This window comes from Corvus brachyrhynchos, unplaced genomic scaffold (genome assembly GCF_000691975.1).
Source record: "Corvus brachyrhynchos isolate BGI_N302 unplaced genomic scaffold, ASM69197v1 scaffold61, whole genome shotgun sequence".
Classification (NCBI taxonomy): domain Eukaryota; kingdom Metazoa; phylum Chordata; class Aves; order Passeriformes; family Corvidae; genus Corvus; species Corvus brachyrhynchos.
The window spans coordinates 1294102-1309485 of NW_008236478.1; the positions used below are offsets into that span (position 1 = coordinate 1294102).

Genomic DNA, 15384 nt, shown 5'->3' on the forward strand with positions numbered 1-15384 from the left:
AGGCACCTGAGCGCTGCCCGACCGGGGAGACGGGGACAGGGACTCGTTCTGAACTCCCAGTTGTCAGCCCGGCCCCGGCTCTGCCCGGACGCGGGTGGGCAGCCTGGGTTGCTCCAGCGAGGCTGCTGATGGGCGCGAGTTCAGCATCTGCTTTAATGCGCAGGACCAGAGCCTTGGCACATGGACACGCGTTCAGAGTGCTTTTGTGTAACTTGCTTCATCTTCCTTTAGAAGATTACATCTCAGGAGTATCTTCCATCTCCTGTTCTGCCTCCTCTTCCTATGCAACCCTCTTCAACCTCTGTTTATGGCAGCTCAGCCAGGTCTCATTCCCCTGGCATGCTCAGAGCCAAGAAGCTCTTTGGTTTGATTGTGGGGGTTTTTTTACATGAGGGCGTCAATTGTTTCATTGAAGATAAGACTCATCCCTAGCTTCTCTACTCCTGTAACTCTGTCAAATGTGATCAGACTTGTCTGTCAGGCCTTTATCAGTCCCCAGAGCTTTCTACACAAGATTTCACAACCTTCTGGAGTGTTTAATAACTTTTCTTTTAATGTGGCGCTTCTCTACAGAAAGAAGCTGAAATGATGAGGCAGTAAATGGGAAGATTCTTTTCTTCCCCTCTTGACTGCTGCTCTAAAGTTTGGTGCACCTGTATCTTCCCAGTTTTCTCTGCAGTCTGAAGAACTTCTTTAACTTGACTGTCATACAAACATAACTTCTTCTTAAGACCAAATAATGCACTACCCTGTCATGTGCTCTCACTTTGAGGTCTATGGCTCACATGACTGTTTGGAAATGGCCCCAAGCTTTTCTTTCTCTTTCATCCAGGGATTACAAATAATGTTCTGACTTGCTTCCACACTGCAGACCTCAGACCACTCATGAGGAGCACAGTCTCAAATCAGCTGCTTCTGTCTTGCAGCCATGTTGTAAGCAAGAGGAAAAGGCTGTCCGGAAGAACTTGTTACTGCAGAGCACCCTGGTGTCACAAACCATCTCTGTTCCTTTCAAAAGACAAACAGGAAGCCTGTGGATATGGAATGGGGGAAATCTCACTTACCACCTAGACAGATTTAATGTATGATGAGAGGCCAGGTGGGGAAGCAGATGTGTGATGTCTGACACCATCCCCCAGTTCAAGGTCTTGAAGATGTGTGTAGTTTCAAATACTGTGACAAGGTCTTTATTTCTTTTCTCAGTTGTTATGGACCAGTATTTCCTTTAGTATCATGGTTCCCTGGCAGTGATCTATCGTCTGGCAACCTCCTGCTAGCCCACAGATTCCCACCTTGCTGTAGAACTTCCTCCATGTAATTCTTAATGAGACAGGAAGGATGTTGAAGATGGTCCAAAGGTCCAAAAGTTAGGAACTGTTTGGGGACTACATCAATCTTTGTCCAAAACAGATGAGCCAGAGCACTTCTGGTGCTGTTTTGTGGCAGCAGTAGCACCAACGTGGTGAAAAGTATAAATTATTCTGATGCTGACCTGATCACTGCTGTGATTGTTCCCTTTGGTCCTTTGGGGATCTTGATTTCCTTCATTCTCTGTGTTTGTAATGGGCTGCCATGAATATGTAGCTAGGAAAAATGCTGGAAAGGTATGTTGTTTTGAGCAGATCATCTGTGCACTATTCAGTCTGTGTGCAAGCAATATTTTAAAAAACCCTCAGGGTTGTAGGCTGCCAGGGGATGCTTATATCTGAAGGGGAGTTTTTTTCTTTATCATTGTTTTCTCTACTAAAATACTAATGCTAGTATTGGTGTACTGTAATACTAATATTAGTATACTGTAGTCCTAATACTAGTGTTTTAATGTTATTTACCCAGGTGACTCTGGTTAAGCCAGAGTCTGCGATAAACCAAAACCAGAGTACAGAAGCCCACCAAGCAGTGGGCTAGATGTGATTGATGGTTAAATTTCCCTATTTCAACCTGTGCTTTGTTAAGTTTGCATTGTACAGTACTGTATCCCCTAAGTTTTTACTAGGGATATCCCCATGGCAGCTCCTGCTTGTAGTGCAATATCCTTTTGCAGTGACAAAGTTGCTCTTGGAGCTGCATACCTGCCTGTTTTCACAGAGTCTTGGCTTCCATAAATTAGCTGCAGCTAGGCTTGCTGTCAACCTGATGGTAGCAGATGGTCCTGGTTTTTCTGGACCATACCCAACAGAACAGGCAACTTCAGTATCTTATTTCAGGAAGAATTTATAGCATCCAGGTGAAGATATCTTTTGCTTTTTGTTTTCAATGAATTCTGGTGCTTTGTTAACTCCTGAGAAGTTTGCAGTGAACACATTCCTTACTGTGGGCGAGACCTTCACAGAGACTAGGATGCAGGAGGGGAAATAATTCAGCCCCATGTGCATGGGCTTCCAGGTCCTAGGCAGGAAACAAGTAATATAAAAAAGTGGGGGAGGGGGAGATATGTAAATGGCAGTCCTTGCATTTCAGCCTGCTCGCTGCCTTTTCTTTGGGGGCTTCTTTGCCTAGACTGTTTCCTGTCAGAGGTTTTAGTACTTCAGCCTAATAAAAGGCACCTGAATTAAATTAGAGCTGTAGCTGCTCAGTTATTCCACTTAAATTGATTCGTGTAATTTTTGATCAATACCAGAGCCATACCCTGTTAAACAGGGCAAAATCACGGGACAAGTTTCATCCCAGTAAGAGGTTTCTCAGGGGCATTTCAGAGGGCTGTGCTCTCTCTGCTCCCTTTCTGCTGTCTCACTTTTCAGTGTCAATGCATTGCTGTCGCTTTGAAAGCAATCTCCCAGCAGCTGAAGGTGGCCAGGTGTGCAGGGTAGGGGAAATGTTGCTGCCTGCAGTGACAGTCTTGCTTCCCACTGCAGCAGGCTCTGGTCCTGCTCTACTGAGGTGCCTGCTCTTCCCTGAATGCTCCAGCAGTGAAACATTTGTGGCATGGGTTTTTCTGACAGTTCTCTTTAACCCTTACTCTGGCTGCCGGTGTTAACTGTGATGTTAGGGGCATTGCTCTGTGTAAATCAGCCAGCTGGCATGGTTCTGCCAAGCACTTGTCATGAAAACAGGGAAGGGTCTAATCTCTCTTTACAAGCCTCTTCCACTTGTAGTGGCAGGGTTTTTTTTGCAGTATTTATGTGATGTATGCACTATACCAGGACTTCCAGTCCACAAACAAGGAGATGGTTCTGTCTACTCTGCTCTCAGGCCTAGTGTGGGATCTGTCATTTACTTGGATTTTGCACCTCTGTCAAGGCACAAGCTGTGATTTCACCTTCCCAGAGAATCACATTCCCATGCCCAGGTGTTTGAAGGTTTCTATTGAAGACTACTTGCCTGCAGTAGCTGAGCTCCAGTAGCCAGAGAGCTGCGCTGGCCACAGCACCTGCCCAGGCTGCAGGATCCTGCTGCAGAGCTCATGGAGCAGCTTTGGGTCAGTAAGAGATAAACCAGGGAGGTGAGCAGCTGGATTTTGAGCCTTCCCTCATCTGGGCTGTTTAGCCCTTGTCTAGGTCTGGGACTTCCTTCCCCTTTGCTATCAACCTGAGACTGCAACAATGACTAGTTGCTGAACAAGGGACAGAGAGCCCTTGTGCCCTTTGTGCTGGTAGTTAGCCTTCATCATATCCCAATAGCACTAAAAATCAGGGATCTGTCTGGTGTATCCAGCACAGCTCTAGGGCTGGAGGTATGACCAGGGTACGTCTCCAGGCATGGACAGAGCAGAGATTATCTCTGGTGATATTGAGCTGGAGCAGGAAAAAAGGTCTCTTCCTGCAGCCTGGCATCCTCTCACCTCTTAGCAAGGTTTACAGCCTCCCTTGTTGCTTGGGCAGGGAGAAGAGGTTCCTGAGCCAGCACCTTTAGGGATTGCTCCTGATTTTGGAAGGGATGAAACCACCAAGAGCAGTTTGCAAGTCTCACTGTGTCAGCATCTGCCCCTAACCTGAGGGCTGAGATTGACAGCTTACTTGTCATTTGGATTTTGGTAGTCCCCAGGGGGTCCTGGCTGAGCTGAGGGTCTCAGCAATGTCTGGCACATAGGTCCATGGCAGAACACAGTTCTTGCTGAAGATGGGTGACAAATTTTCTTTAAAAAACTATTCCTTTTACCCAGACTATTTCTTCATCTTTTACTTGTTGCCCAATGAGAAAACACCCTACCCACATATAAAACCTCTTCTACTCTTCTTGGCATACTTATGTGCATGTATGACCCATTAGGTGCCCCAGGACAAGCCTATACCTGCTTCTGTCCTTAACTCCCTGCCATCCCAGAGGAGATCAGCAGTACACGGCAGCCATCCTTCCCATGTTTCCTGGAAGCGGCATGTGCTCCTGGATCTGCTGTGAATGTCATAGCCAAATGCTTTACCTTCCCTGGTGTTGGGCAGGATAAGTTCCCTTTGGGCCTCTCGGGTAATCTGAGTACCAGACCAGCTTTGTGGGCTATAGCTCTGTTTTGACCAACACTTTGCCACAGGCCCACCTGTTTCCTGCTGTTAGGGAGGCAGGATGCTGGGCAGATCCTTACTTTCCTTGCAGAGCTTATGCTTTCTTCTCTCCAGCCCATCACCTTTGTCTACATTCTCCTAGAGCTTTTGTTCTGTGGGTCCAACTACCCCCTTGGTGTCTGTTAGCTTTTCTCATGTTTCTCATCACTTGTGTGGGCACAGCCGCACAGTTGACCCTGGGTGGGAAGGGTTGGGAGTCCAAGCACTAGCAGGAATTGCCTTTGAAACAGGATAGGGTCACAACCAGCAGCTACTCTGTTTCTTTCCCATGTCCTGTCCCCACATGGGACAAGAAAGCAATGGAGGAAGAAGAGAGCAGTTTTACTCTCCCATGTCTGCGCCCTTACTTGCTTAGTTTGGCCAGAGATAGTCAGCTGCTGAGGGTAGTCTGAAGATTGTATTTAGCAGAATCTTGTCTGTTAATTTCTTTCCCACATCTTAATTGATCAAGCACTAGTGGAGAGGCTGTCAGAAAATCTTGTACCAAATTCCACTCTACCACGTCCCTGCAACCCCATCAGGGCTTAGTGTGTGGGGGCCATCCAAAATCCACTTCTAGTTGTTCCCCTTGTAACTTCTTCCCCTTCCCACTGCTGCTTCCTAGCATGTCTGAACTGGGTTCCTGCTTCTGACTATTCCCAAATAATTATCACATAATTCTTCTCCCAAAATAATGCTAGGTGTGGGTGAGGCACGTTCGTTTCCAGTGATGTAGCAACATCCCTTACACAACAGAAATCTTGGGTGTTTCACCAAACTGAAGAGGGGATGACGGCTTTAGGAGTGTGACTAAGGGGCATCAGTGTGCCATAGGTGTTGCATGTTATCTCTGGGATTGCTTTCTGGGTTTACCTTTTTCTAGTGGATGAGTATCCTGGCACCTGCTTTCCCTTGCCAGCCCTTTCCCCAGAGCCTCCCATGACTGATCCATACTGGAGCAACTCTCTGTCCAGACTGTTGCTGTGCTCTCTGGGATTGCAGTTCCTCTCAGAGGGTCCTGCTGTGACCTGGATTTGCTCCCACCCTGTTTGTGCTGAGCAAGGTGCCTTGCCAGCCATGTGAGGGCCAAAGCCAGAGCATACCTCTTGGCATTCCCACCAAGCTCTGCAGGCCTCCCTGCGATCTTACACAGACATCAAGGGCTCAGAGAGAGCCAGCTGTTCTGGCTGGACAGAAATAAAAATAAAATCCAGCTGAGCTGGTTCTGTAGCGGTAAACAGGGACTGAGCAGCAAGTGTCCCTGCTGGTGCAGTGACCCAGCAGAGCTCCTCCAGCCACTCACCCTCTGTAACTCTGTGTGAGTCAGTCTGCTAGTTTTTGAGCCTTAGGAGCACAGAGAAGAGGTGTTCTGGAAAACTCCCCTGAAAAGACCCTGATATCTGGCTTGGTCTTTTTGTGGCTTTTTTTTTTTTTTAGGGCAACACAGGGTAGATGGGGATGGATGTTCCCCAGTGAAGAACTCCAGACTGCTCTTTTTTCCCAGCTCATGAGCTTCTGGCTTGCAGCTACAATTGCAACTGTTAGTTGTTGAGTGCATGACAGAGATACTACATTAATGGCATGTTTGTCTCCTTGCAGTGATGAAGATGATGAAGGTGCTACCGTGCCCTGCTGCTCTTCTTTTCCTAATGACTACATTCACTGTGGAGCCATGTCACTGTGCCAAGGTGCTGATCATGCCCACCATAGTCTTTGACAGCCACTTGCGAGTCTTCATGCGGGTGGCAGAGGCACTAAGTGACCGGGGCCATGACCCTGTGCTGCTACTTCATGAAGGTCGGGATGTGGAAACCTCCCTGCCTGGCTTTCGTGTGCAGAGGTACTGGGGTATCTTCAGCACAGAGAGTGCAGATGCCTGGGTGCAGGAGAAGATAAAGCGTGTCTTTCAAGGGAAGATGACCTCTCTGGAGGTGTTTTCATTTTTGGAGAAGTACCTGGAAAACTGTGACCTAGTACTGGGAAACTCTACCCTTCTGCAGAAGCTCCAGTGGGAGCACTTTGACCTGCTTTTGGTGGACCCCAACGAGATGTGTGGATTTATCCTGGCCCATATCCTACAAGTCAAATACTCTGTGATTTCCACTGGTTTCTGGTTCCCAGCAGAGATTGGTGCCACCTCCCCCATTGCCTATGTCCCTGAATTCAACTCCCTGATGACAGACAGGATGGGCTTCTTTGGTAGGACGTGGAATCTCCTAGTCTACATAATAACTCGTGTGGCTACAAAACTGGTCATCCTGCCCAAGTTTGAACGTCTCATGGAGAAGCATAGGGTGGTGCCTAAGACATCCATGTTGGACCTTGTTCATGGAACTAGTCTTTTCTTCCTCTGTAATGATGTGGTGTTGGACTTTCCCCGTCCAACGCTCCCCCATGTCGTTTTCACAGGGGGGATCCTCGCTGAGCCTGCAAAGCCCCTTCCAGTGGTAAGTGCGAGAAAGCTTTGATCTATGATTGCACATTAACTGGGGAAGCTACTTACTACAGATCTTCTTTGGAAGAACCTTGTAAAAGTTCTGAAGCCCCAAGAGTCTGGAAAGCTCCTGTGTTTTGGTGCTTGTGGGTGCATCGGGGAGACAGAGAACACTGAGGGCTGTCAGGCTGCAGGGAGGATGTAGAATTAAGTGGTCCACTCTGAAGTGGGATTTGGCCTCACTGTCCATGTAAAATGGTGTGTGGAATTCCTAAACTGAAAGTGTTGCCCTTGGGACTTGATCATGAATAGTTTGTTTGCTCCTCTGCTAAAGTGGAAATGGGAAGAACAATCAATCTTCCTTGTTTCATCACTGATATATGTTAATCCAGAGTTTCCTCCTTCACCCTATTTCTCACAGAGCATTTCTGCCCTTGAACTTGTAGTCTTAAGAAACCACAGGGGTGAGCTATTCTTGTTCCTTCATTAAATTCAATGCAAAATCCCAAAGTGTAGAAAACTGAAGGGTATCATCCCCTTTTTCTCAAGATTCAGTCCTGAAAACTCTTCTCAAGACTTTCTCCAGCCTATGCCTCACTAATCCCAGGAATAAATTCAGAGGGACAAGCTCCTAAAGCCTCTGACTGAAGACAGCATTGGAACAGAGCAGGGCTTACCACTTTTACAAACAATGAGGGGAAATAAACCTGGATAATAAAACTTGGGCAGTCAAGATGTCCTGGTGTCCTGACTAAGGGCCTGAAATGGAGACAAGATTTCAGCTTCCAAATTATTAGAGACCTGTGGATGTCAATATTTTTCAGTTAAAAAAAAGTGAGATCAGGTGCCTTAAAAAGAAGGTCTCCAGATGTGTCTGACTGCACGTCAGCCTTGCCTACATGGCATGGCCTGCAGGTAATGAAATGCACGTAGGGTGCTCCAAAAGCTGGGTCAGAGGGTAGCTGCCTCACAGCTCTTGCAAAATGCTGGCTTGGTCCAACCTGGTCACATACACACCTGCCTTATAAAGAAGGGAGTTGTTTGCTAGGGCATTACTCATGTGCTTCACAACTTCCAGAACAGATCCCAGGGCAACTAAGGAAGAATGATGGAGATAAGTCTGGAGCCCTGCAATAGGTGGTGGCTGTCATGCTGGCAGGTAGGCATGTCTGTGTCCACGTTATGGGATGCCAGCAGAAGAGAGGGCCTCTGTAGGTCTAGGTGTATCTTAAAGAATGTCCCATCTGAAATGGAGCAGGGTTATTAAGATAATTAAGATGTTTAATTCCTCCTATTTGAAACACTATGATTTTGAGTGCTTCTAATTAGGACTTGGTTAAATATAGATAATGTATTTGAGAGAAAGTGAGAACATTTGGTGGTCAACCATGCTTCCCTGGCAACTTCAATGCTGTTTCTGAAAGTCAAATATTATGGCCCAATTGTAATGGATAACATAATCACTTGGTTTAGGAGTTGCTGTACTTTTATTCAGAAAAGGAAAACTAGCACTTTCTCTTCTGTAGCAGTTTCAGTGGTTGTACTGCTCAAAGGATGTGAAACCCAAAAGAATGGAGACACCAAAATATCTCTGTTGTAAACTTTTTGATTCTTGGATTGTTTTAGGGCACTCTAAGTATTTCTGCAAAGATAGGCTTGCATCTCTGAAGCGTACAACAAAGGAGAAGTATCCCCAGAGAGTTACACTAAGATGTGCTTTGTAACTCTTTTGTACTATGATCCCCCAACTTTTTTTATTGAAAAAGATTTTTATTAAACTTCCCTAAAATGCCCCTGACTGGGATACATGGGAAACTTGAAGCAGGACAGAACTCATAATGAGAAATAGACTCAGCCCAGCCTGGCATAAAAGGGAATAGTCCATGTTTGCCCCACAGCAGCTGTGGTTGCTGATTTCTTCTCCCTGCTACCTTCTGGGTTTGGTTGAAAAAAGTACACACTCTATTCTAGGTACAAGCCTGTTTATGTAGCATTACAGGTAACCTCTAAATGAAGGACAAATAACTGTGGGTTTTACTGGATCTGTAGCTACCTCTCTGTCCAGTGATCAAAAACTAAATCTGTTGCCTGCAAGTAGCTATCGAGGATGGGTAGAAGTCTCCTGTCAAGATGGCAAGACCTTCTGCCACTTCCAGGAGAGTTTGTAGGAACTCTCCAGCAAGATTATGCTCCTAACTGTGTGATGTTTTGTCTGTTGTATCAGCCTGCATCTAGAGAGCCTGACAGTCATCCTGTCTTAGTGGTGACAGGAAAATAGCCCTCCTCTTTTTACTCCAATTTCCTTCTGTCCCCTGGCTGTTCCTATGTGGGCCCTATGTTTTCAGAACCTTTCTTGTCAAAGAGTAATTGTGTTACCTCCAATGAAGGAGATAATGCTATGAAATGCAAGTTTTGGCCACCTCCCTGCAAACTCCCAAGGCCAGCAGGTGCTCAAATAATTTCTGTCTGGCTGGGTACAAAAATCACAGTGGTTTTAGAGTTCATTGCCTGGTGAAAACCGTGTAGCTTTGTGCTCCAGGTGGATTTGGCTTCGTCTTCTCTGGGGACAGCTTTCTACTGACAGAGGCAAGAATGGGAAGGGCCTTTCTGCAACAATACTTCAAGGCAGCTGTGTGTGTTTTGCCCACAGGGTCTGCGTCTCTGGGTGGAAGCAGCAGAGGCGGGTGTCGTTGTTGTCTCCTTTGGCATCGGGATCCGAGCTCTTCCAAGCGATTTGGTGGAGAAGATGGCTGGTGCATTTGCTCGCCTCCCGCAAAGGGTGGTGTGGAGGTGAAGAGGGAATGGGATTCATTTTCACTTGAGTTGGATGAAAAACAGTGTTGAGGGGTTATTCATTTCAAATCACAGAATTTGCTTTCTGTCTCTTGGTCTGACTGAATTTATTATTGTTCTCTATGTGTTTCTCTTCCCCTTTTTTCCCCTTCCTCTGTCTCCTCCCACAGATATTTTGGTCAGAAGCCAAGAAACCTGGGTGAGAATACGCTGATGATGGGGTGGCTGCCCCAGAATGACCTGCTAGGTAAGGCTGGGTTCTGTTTATGTGTGTGCTGCTAGCAACATCCCTGGAGTTTAGCCCAAACCACAGCAAAGGCATATAAGGATAACAGCACCTGTGTGGGTCTAAATCTGTCGCTTCTCGTGTGTCTGATATGTACAAAACATGATCCTCACCTAACACCTGCTTGAAGCTGCTTGGCTCCTGTCTCCCTTCTCCTCCAGGCTCTACTCAGCATTTTTGGGCTGCCGAAAGCCCGATGTATTCCCGAAGGGTAGCATCCTCTCTGCTCAGCATGCCTGTTTTTCCCTAAAACATGCATCAACACTGTGTGTTGAGGAACCCCCTGGTAGCCCTGTTGCAACATGGAAGGCACTGACTTGCTGCTGTTTCTTTACCTGCAGGCCACCCCAATGTGAAAGCCTTTGTCAGCCACTGTGGGATGAATGGTATATTTGAGGCAATTTACCACGGTGTGCCAGTGGTGGGCTTTCCTTTCTATGGGGACCAGTTTGACATCATGACCAGAGTGCAGGCAAAGGGCATGGGTATCCTCATGGACTGGAGCAGAGTAAAAGAAGAGGAGCTTTACCAGGCTGTCATCACAGTCATCTCTGACCCCAGGTGAGGCATCTGGAAGCATCGAGCTCTTCCTTGGTGCAGACAGTGTGTAGGGACCAGTGTGACTTTGTGTTGACCCCTACACCGGCTGTAGTGGCTTCTGGACCAAGCACAGTTGTAAGCATTGCTCAGCTGGCCAGATGTGTCACTGCCTCAAAATCCTCAGATGCAGTGCAGGAGGAGATACTGCAGCATTTGCTGCTAGAGAGTGTGATCTAGTTTGACTGACTAATGTTCTTACCAAGTTTTCTGAGATACTGGGGAGCAGACCTCTTCTCCTAATGCCAGCCTGTCATAAGGGAGAGTGAGATCACAGCTTCACATTGGGACCTCCCTGGACTTGTCCAAACAACTTCCTGTAGAAACAGACAGGGAACTGCAGGTAATGCTCCATCTGCTCCTTCTGACAATCATATACTCTGCTCTTTCCTAGAACTGAAGCAGGAAGAGAAAAGTGGCACAGGGCTCCTGTTTTCTAACGGGACATGTGCAACTGCTGGTTTTTGAAATGCTCTCTGAGACCTTGATTTTTTAAATAGTTTATATTTCTTACCTATTAAGAGGTGTTGCAGTTTGGTACCTTGAAGGGTTTGGCCACTCATCAAGTGTGTAACTTTTGCTTGATGCTGGGTGAGGTCTTAGGGTGCAACTCCTCTCAGAAAGTGCAATACACATGAACTCACTGAACAGGTACTTGCAAGCCAAACTGTCAGTGTTGTTTACAAAACACAAAGTAAAATACACTCTGGCTTGTGCCTTCATGGCTGGCAAGTACCATCAGAGTGGCTTCCAGAAGAAGAATGGAAGAAATTTGCCCCTCTCCCAAGGTATTATTTGGGACTTGAAAGTATCACTGGATGTCTCAGACCACTTCTCAGGTACAAAGCTTCTGTAAAAAGGTAAATGTCTTGTCATCTTCCCTTGCAGCTACAGAAAAGCAGCCCAGCACATCTCAGCTCTGCACCTGGACAGACCAATGCACGCTCTCAACAGGACAGTTTATTGGCTGGAGTACATCCTTCGTCACGATGGGGCACCCTACCTTCGCCCTGCTGTCTACGACCTCTCCTTCTATGAGTATTTCTGCCTGGACATCCTGGCTCTTCTCTTGCTATGTCTGGCTAGTATTGGATTTGTTCTCTACAAATCCGTGGTGTGGTGCAGAAGGAAGGGGGCCAGCCCTGTGTATCAGAATGGAAGTTGCATGAAAGGCCACTTCACAGATGAAAAAAAACTGCAGTAGTGGCCAGTGTGTTCCAGGGCATATCCCATCACTGTGAAATGAACTGCTGCTGTGCCAAGAAATGTATGGCATGCAGGCACGGAGAGGGGTGAAAGATCTGCAGGTCTGGATGAGAAGAGAGTGGGGAGGGAGGAGTGTTGCAAAGGCCTGTGTGCACACCTCTGTGTACAGCACCTGTGGGCGGGGGGGTGAATTCAGGCGTGGGTGGGAGCACTTGGCCAGGATGCTGGGAATGGGGCATGGGTAGGTAGACTTCCAGGGAGGAGTGCAAGTTGTTCCCTTTGTATTGCACATTGGTTTAGATGCTGGTGTTGCTCTTCTGGCTTTTTGGATCATGGAGGCTCTGGAGGTAGGAACAGCATTTCATGTGCAGCAGACACCGTTTTGCCTCTGCCTTGTTACTAAGAGCCCCAGCAGTTGGGATACCTTTATGTGCAGATGAGAACTGAAGCAGAGCTGTGGACAAGGAAGGGCACTGAAAGTACCATCTACAAGAGAGAAAAATTGGTCTGTTTTAAGTTCTGCGGGTAAATATTGTTCTTTCTGCTTCAGTCAATACTCTGCAATTCTGTTTGTGTTTGAGCTAAATTATTGTTTTTTAAAATAAACTTATATTCTTTCTCCTGTGTGGCAGTTCTCCGGTCTTGGTTTAATGTGAACCTGTGATTCCTGTGACAGGAAGTGGTTCAAGCAAGATTAAAGTGCTTTTTCTCTCTCATTACTGCTGCTATGGTCTCCACATACCCCCATCAACAATTTTTTGGCCTTTCTGCAGGCTTTCGTGCAGTGCCTTCCCTCCTCTGCCTTCATGTGGCACACACCCATGCCCATAGCATCTCCAAACCTGTGATGAAAGAAAAATCTGGGACAGATGTGCCAGGACCACAGGAGGAGCAGCCAATAGCTCAGAGAGCTGGTCATAGGCAGTGGGCCATACACCATATTTATAGAAGCAGCAAGCTCTGCCCTTTCTGAAGAAAAAGGAAATGCCTGCTCATTTTGATGTGAATAGACAATACTGTTGCCCCACATGGGACATGGTATGGAGTGATACCTAATGTGTTTTTACTCACCCTGGACTCTAAGGCAAACCTAATGGGTGCAGTTGTACAACCTGTGCACAGCATTGTCTGATGGTCCCACTGCCAGTGCCCCACACTGAGGATCAAGGGCTCTGCTCCGTGCTCCCACTGGGGCCACTGCAGTGCTGGCACGAGTTGGAGAGTAACCTCACTGCCACAGCTGCCCTCACTGGTGGTTCTAGGCTCTGACCTTGCTTGCTGTTCCATGTGTTTCTTTTTCCAGATCAAAGATGTGTTTCTATATGCACCCTGTGAAACAATAGTTTGGCTGGGCTTCTAGGATGCTGTAGGTTGGGATAGTGCCTGTCTCTGAACTGGGGGCTCTTCTGAGGCCAGGCAGTGCTGTCTTCCCTCCCCAACCCTCAGGTTGCAGAGGGGCGAACATGACTTTGGACGACCCATCAGCCTCGCTCTGTAGCAGCCCTTTGTGGCTTCATTCCCTCTGAGCTGAGGATGTGGAGCCTAATAGTTCCCAATGGGAGGCAGAGGGAGATCAGAGCACAGTACTAATAGATATTAGGGGGAAAATGGGCATTGTAGATTAGTAGTAGGAGCACTGCCTGCCTGGCACCTTTCTGTCTGCAAGTTGAAATTCAGAAGTAGATGGGATTTGGGGTTTATTTTTAGATAAAAAAGAGATATTGCCCCAAGTTTTCAGCATTCTTGCCTGTTGCCAGTTGCACTATGGTGACCTTGTTGTCATCTCCTAGCAGATGAATTTGGACAAGGGGGTGGAGGTGGGGCATTTTGTAATCTCTGAGGTGGAAGAAGGAGATCATTAATGCTGCCTACATGAGAGTTTGTATGTTTAGATTAGGCTGAATATAGCAAAAGAGTTGGCAAGCTTGCAGCTTGGTTGGATTGTTTTGAACTTGGAAAAATAAAAAGAGGGAGAGGACAAACACACCATGTTTGCAAACTGACAAACATGTACACCAACAGAGGCACTGTGGCCTGATAAGGACAGAGACCTGCACATTGCTTTGTTTGCAAGCAAAAGAGCAGAGAGAAATATTTAGGACCCAAGAGCCTGTGTGGGCTTAAAAAAATGTGAGTCTATTTTCCTATGCTTCCTTCTTGCTATTCACAATTTCAGAAAGAAGTTCAAGCAAGCACCACATGCAGCATTAGCATGTTGTCTCCTATCAGATATGCTCTTAACTTCTTGAACTTCTCATGGCTGCTTTCATTCCCCCAGGTATTGCAGAGTTAGGAGGCATGTCTATTGAGAGAGTCAAGATATATATTAAAGTTTATTAAAAAATGATTCCACAATTTGGTGACAACTCCTTCTAATGGAGTAAAGCACTGACCTGCCCAAGGACCCTGTGAGTAAGAAGTGGGCATTCAAAAAGCACCCCTGAAGTAAAGAGTCTTCCCTAGGGAAAGCTGTGTACTGGCTTAGAAATTGTCAGGAGCCATTCTTTAAGTTATAAGGTGGTTTTACAGAAATATTTCAATATACTCATTATACTTTTTAAAGATGAAGGCTCCTCTAGATTTTCCAGATTTATTCCTGTCCTCTGTAAATCTTTTCCTATTAAACACATAGCTTTCTCTCTTTTCTCCTTGCTATTCTTTCAGTCTTGAATACAGAAGAAAAGTATAACAAGGCCTTAAGCTAGTTATTAAGTTAAATTAGGAATAATGAGTAGCCTGTCACACACATTAAAAGCCACGGTGGGGGAAGGGATGTAGGTGAGCTTTATCCTTCATGCAGCTCTGCCTTCATCTCAGTCCCTGATCTCTGGGCACAGGGCCTGCAGTTTCAGACTGCCCTGCCTGTCATACGTACTGAGGCACACACGCAGGGCTGTGGTGTAACTTGGAAAATTAAAAAATAGAAACTGTGGTTTATGAGGCAGAAAGCAGGGATCAAGCTTTTTTTTTTTTTTTTTCCTTTTTTTTTTTTCCCCCATTAAATTGTTATTCTGACTTGGTGCCTCCCACTGGTTTGTTTTTAAACTAGTACACAACTGCATAAACAGGTTTACAAAGTAGCCCTGTGTTGCAGTGGGGATTACTGCAACAAATATATTTCAAACCAGGAGTCCTGTGGAAAGCGAAGTATATATGGACAGATTCGTGGTAGATGTTTCAGGGATGTTTATTTCTCCAGCCGCATGGCCGGGGCTCAGCTCAGGAACTCTGCAGTCACGGGACCCAAGGGTCCTTGGCGTTATCAGGGAACCCAAACCAACCAATGGGGAATGAAGCTGAGCAGGGGCAGGGAAACCCCGTGTCTCCCCCCCCCCTTCTTTTTTTTTCCCCCCCTCAAGAAAAAGTAGGACATGAGTCAATACTTTTCAGAAGACTGAAGAGGCCTCACCCAAGAGCTGTAACCCCAGCTGAGCTGTGCACAGGGCACAGCTGCCTTCTGCCCTTCTGTCTTGCTCCTGGTAGGGCAGAGGGATCATGAGCAGGTTCCAGCAACACCCCCAGTCTTGCTGCTGCGTGCGGATCTCCCTGCAAGGGCCCCGAGTGGCTCCAAGTGCGGCAGGGAGGTGTTTGGG

At 46.8% G+C, this 15384-nt stretch overlaps 1 protein-coding gene across 1 annotated transcript; it reads left to right on the forward strand.

The window, feature by feature from the left end:
* The first annotated feature begins 6040 nt into the window (after positions 1–6040).
* LOC103624465 (2-hydroxyacylsphingosine 1-beta-galactosyltransferase) lies at positions 6041–12417 on the forward strand. The gene is made up of 5 exons (XM_008643736.2): positions 6041–6922; positions 9560–9699; positions 9873–9949; positions 10330–10549; positions 11474–12417. Exons 1-5 carry the CDS (start codon positions 6077–6079, stop codon positions 11787–11789), a joined length of 1599 nt encoding a protein of 532 aa, XP_008641958.1. The 5' UTR covers positions 6041–6076; the 3' UTR covers positions 11790–12417.
* The last annotated feature ends 2967 nt before the right edge of the window (positions 12418–15384 follow it).

Excerpts from the sequence above, each read along its gene's own strand:
- LOC103624465 (XM_008643736.2), top strand. The coding sequence starts at position 6,077 with ATGAAGATGATGAAGGTGCTACCGTGCCCTGCTGCTCTTCTTTTCCTA. Across the intron at positions 9,700-9,872 it reads CCGCAAAGGGTGGTGTGGAG|ATATTTTGGTCAGAAGCCAA; the intron begins GTGAAGAGGGAA and ends CTCCTCCCACAG. Across the intron at positions 10,550-11,473 it reads ACAGTCATCTCTGACCCCAG|CTACAGAAAAGCAGCCCAGC; the intron begins GTGAGGCATCTG and ends CTTCCCTTGCAG.